Here is a 4,547-nt window from a genome sequence, read left to right as displayed (position 1 = left end):
GAGTTATATATTTTGTACATTATTCTCTTATTAGATATATGGTTTGCAAATATTGTCTCCCATTTTACAAGTTGCCTTTTCCTTTTGTTGATCATATTCTTTGTTGTGTAGAGATATTGTTTGATGTAATCCCACTTGTTTATTTTTGCTTTTGTTGCTTGTGCTTTTGATGTCATATCCAAAAATTATTGCCAAGACCAATGTCAAAAAGGAATATTATTCAGTCTTATAAAGGAAATCCAGCCATAAATGACAACATGGATGAATCTGGAAGTCATAATAAACCAGTGAAATAAATTAGTCACATTAAAACATAGAATCTCACTTATAAGTATAATCTAAAAAAATTGAACTTATAAAAACAGTAGAATGGACTGAGAAGTCAGGGAAATAGTGAGATGCTGATCAAAGGGTTTGAGCCTTCAGTTATAAGATAAATAAGTTCTGAGAATCTAATGTACGGTACAGTGACTATAATTAATACTGTATTTCATACTTGAAATTTGATAAAAAGAGCAGATCCTCCTAGGGAGGAAATGGGAGTGAAGAGGAAGGGGGTCAATGGGGAGGAGAGGGGAGACGGCATCTGTTAACACTTTCAATAATAAATATAAATTAAAAGGAACAAAGAGTAGATCCTAAGCCTGTGTATCATACACACACAAAAATAACTATGTGAGGTGATGGATGTGGTCATCAAACTGATTGTGGTAATCATTTTACAATGTATACATATATCAAATAATTATGTTGTATACTTTGAATATATATATATATATAATTTTTTCAATTAAACCTCAATAAAGCAGGAAAAAGTAAAATAAAATGAAACTGCCTTTCCTTGCAATAGGGAGCCTTGAAAAAGAACACTTTTGTTTGTTTGTTTGTTTTTTGAAGACAGTAAAAAAAAAACTAGAAAAAAACAATTTTACATTTTTTATCAATTATTTTCATTAATTCCATTGGAAATTTAAAATTTCTCTCATCAAGCCTATTTATGCTGCTAACTACATATATATATATACATATATACATATATACATATATATATATATACACACACACACACACACATATATATATATATATATATATATATATATATATATTTTCAATATATATAAGCTACTATTGCAACCAAACAGATGACCGAACAGGCTGAATGGGGAGATTAGGCCTGCAGGGGAGTTAGTGAGGAGCGACCAGAAGACTGAGCAGCAGGCTGTGTGGGGCAACCAGGCCCACAGGGGAGGCAGTTGGGGGTAACCAGGCTGGCAAGGGGGCAGTGAGGAGCAACCAGTCTAGCAAAGGCAGGCAGTGGGGGGTGACCAGGCCAGTGCGGGAGGGGGAAGTTGAGGGTGACTAGGCCAGCAGAGGGGCAGTTAGGGATAATCAGGCAAGCAGGCAAGTGAGCAGTTAGGAGCCAGTGGTCCCGGATTATGAGAAGGATATCCCAGATTGGAGAGGGTGCAGCCTAGGCTGAATGGAACCCACCCCCATGCACAAATTTCATGCATAATCAGAGATAATGAATAAAGTGAGTGCTCTTTGTGCGGTTTATGAAGCCTACTTTGTGAACTCTACTGTTCCTGTTGGTATCACAAAATCCTGAGCAGTCACTGCCCATTGAGGAGCTTAAAGAAGATTATTATGTCAAATATCCATAAAGTTCAAAAATTAGTATGATGACATAATGAAAATCTCTTAGAAACTTTTAGGTTTACACATCAAAGCTTACATGATGTAACTAACAGCAATAGAATATCTCTGGATAATGTATTTAAAAAAAACAAACAAAAACAACAACACCCAGTTCTACAATGAACATTCATTGTTGTTTCTGAACAAATTCCTCCTGAGACAAATATAATTAATCCACACAATGGATGCACTCCCTCTGGTCTTTAGTCAGAATACAAATACTACTGATTCCATCCCCATGTCGTAAGTTGAAATCACGGTAAGTGTAGAAGCCCAGCAAGGGCGAGGTATGTTCTCTTACTCATAAATTCCTATAACATTACATTGAGGTTGTAGAAAGGAGATTCTGTTAATTTGGGATTTCCTGGATTTTAGCTGCCTGTTGGCTTATTCTTTTCAAATCAAAATGCATAACAATATTATGAAAATGAATACATAAATGGCTGGAGATACACTTCCTTCCAAATGCGTAAGAAATGCTGTGAAATTTGAAAGACCAGAATATAGCACCTTTATATTTTATTATATATAGTTAGGTTTTATGTGACTTCTTTACAGTTAGAATGCTTTCATATGTTACTTATATAGCACAGTCTGTGTATATAAGAATATCAAAAAGATTTAAAAAAAAATTTTTGTAAGATTCAGAATTCAAAATCAGGAAGAAATACTGTACCCATTTTAATTGGGCTGCTATTTAGAATGCTTTAACAAAAGGAATCCAGTGTGTAGGCTCTCATGGCAGATCACGGGTCCTGGAAAAGCTCCTTTTCCTGAGGGGTGATCAAGACCTACAGTAGGTGACTGGATTGCCTTAGGTATTATCTGCCCTCTTTGTTATCTCCACAGATGTCTGGCTCTGAGTCTGTAATGAGTGGAAATGAATCCTTCTGCACCAGATTCACGTTTGTGGCTTTCTCCTCTCTAGCAGAGTTGCAACCTGTGCTCTTCGTTGTGTTCTCACTCATTTACTTGTTTACTGTGGGAGGAAACCTCACTATCATCTGTCTGATCTGGGTCACCCCTTCCCTGCACACTCCCATGTATTTCTTCCTGGTGAACCTCTCCTTCCTGGAGATGTGCTATACCACCAGTGTGGTGCCGCAGATGCTGGTGCACCTGCTTGTGGATACCAAGACCATAACTCTGAGAGGCTGTGCGGCTCAGATGTACATATTTGCCATCTTGGGACTGACAGAGTGTTGCCTGCTAGCAGCCATGGCTTATGACCGCTTTGTAGCTATCTGTTACCCACTGCATTACTCTCTCTGGATGGGCCCTCAAGTGTGTCTGAAATTGGCTGCAGCATCTTGGACCACCGGGGTGGTGGTGGAGTCAGTCCAGATCACCTGGGTCTTCACTCTACCCTTCTGTGGAACAGGAAAGATCCAGCACTTTTTTTGCGACATCATGCCTGTGGTGAAACTGGCCTGTGTTGATACCTCCCATAATGAGATTGTGATGTTCGCTGTCTCCGTGCTCTTCATCATGAGTCCCTGTTTCCTCATTCTGTGTTCCTATGTGAGCATTTTTGTGACCATCTTAAAAATCCCTTCAGCAGCTGGCAGACGCAAAGCGTTCTCCACTTGTTCTTCTCACATCCTGGTGGTTTCTCTCTTCTACGGCACTGCCTTGTTCACTTATCTCCAACCTAAGACTGCACACACCCCGGAAACGGACAAAGCAACTGCACTCATGTACACGGTGGTCACACCGGCTCTGAATCCTCTCATCTATACCTTGAGGAACAAGGAGGTGAAGGAAGCCTTTCAAAGGCTAACACAAAGGAACTCCTTTAGACAAATGGCCTAAACCAGCCATCATAGACAAAATTTATACTACTGTACAGAGAGGTCACCCAAGGTTTTATGATCCCTCTACATACAATATACACTGAGAGGTCAGATAATTATGATCTCTGAATGCATAATAATCTGGCGAGAGAGAGGGAGAGAGAGAGAGAGAGAGGGAGAGAGAGAGGGAGAGAGAGAGAGAGAGAGGCCCAGTGCATGAATTTGTGCACGGGTGGGATCTGGCCAGGGGGAGGGGACATGGGCAGTTGGCTGGCCTGCCTGCTGGTCAAACTCCTGGTCGAGGGGACAATTTGCATATTAGCCTTTTATTATATAGGATATACACTGAGTGGCCAGATTATTATGCGTTCAGAGATCATAATAATCTGGCCACTCAGTGTACATGGTCGTTAAAGTATTTACAGCATAGCAACCAAGAAGCAGTTGGACCTGTTCTATTGTACATTTCTTCACCTTGTTTAAGTGAAAGTGAACTATTCAATAGGACCATTAAATAATTTATCATTTATTCAATCAACAATATTTAATAAGCATAATTACTGAGCATTTCTTGTGTTCTGAATACCATTCAGTTTTTTGCTTCTACAGTGGTAATAGGATTAAGGTTAGTATGTTTCACACCATTTTACTAAGGAAAATGAAATACTCTTCTTATGGAAAAAAATAAAAAGTGGAGAGAAAGAATTAATACATTTGGTGTCAAATATAAACTGTTAGATTTAAATTTTTAAGAAGAGTAAATGTTTTTAATTACTCTGATCTCTATACAGCTTAATAATCATGCATCTGCAATAATAAATGCTAGTAAATACTGATGAGTGATATTCACTGTTACATGACAACACAACTCTATTTAATTTGTAAGTCCAGTGAGGGGCCCTGATTATTTATCTAATATGTAAATTAGGTGTATATATTGCTATGTCAATAATAAAAATATGGCAATTATATAAGATTTTTATCAAATTTTAAAATTTGTGATTATTTCCCCCCATTTTCCTGTCTTCTTCTATATTAAATATATATTAATAG

The 4,547-nt window shown here is 38.0% G+C and overlaps 1 protein-coding gene across 1 annotated transcript; it reads left to right on the top strand.

Moving 5' to 3' along the window:
* Positions 1–2,550: 2,550 nt before the first annotated feature.
* On the top strand, positions 2,551–3,513 carry LOC123653141 (olfactory receptor 10C1). The gene has a single exon (XM_045587771.1). It carries the CDS (start codon positions 2,551–2,553, stop codon positions 3,511–3,513), a length of 963 nt encoding a protein of 320 aa, XP_045443727.1.
* Positions 3,514–4,547: the final 1,034 nt, after the last annotated feature.

The sequence above is a fragment of the Pipistrellus kuhlii genome, unplaced genomic scaffold (assembly GCF_014108245.1).
Source record: "Pipistrellus kuhlii isolate mPipKuh1 unplaced genomic scaffold, mPipKuh1.p scaffold_m20_p_3, whole genome shotgun sequence".
NCBI lineage: Eukaryota > Metazoa > Chordata > Mammalia > Chiroptera > Vespertilionidae > Pipistrellus > Pipistrellus kuhlii.
The sequence above is the reverse complement of the archived record's forward strand: the minus strand, read 5'-3'. Positions and strand labels throughout refer to the sequence as shown.

Coding starts and splice junctions, on each gene's coding strand:
- LOC123653141 (XM_045587771.1), top strand. CDS start 2,551: ATGTCTGGCTCTGAGTCTGTAATGAGTGGAAATGAATCCTTCTGCACC.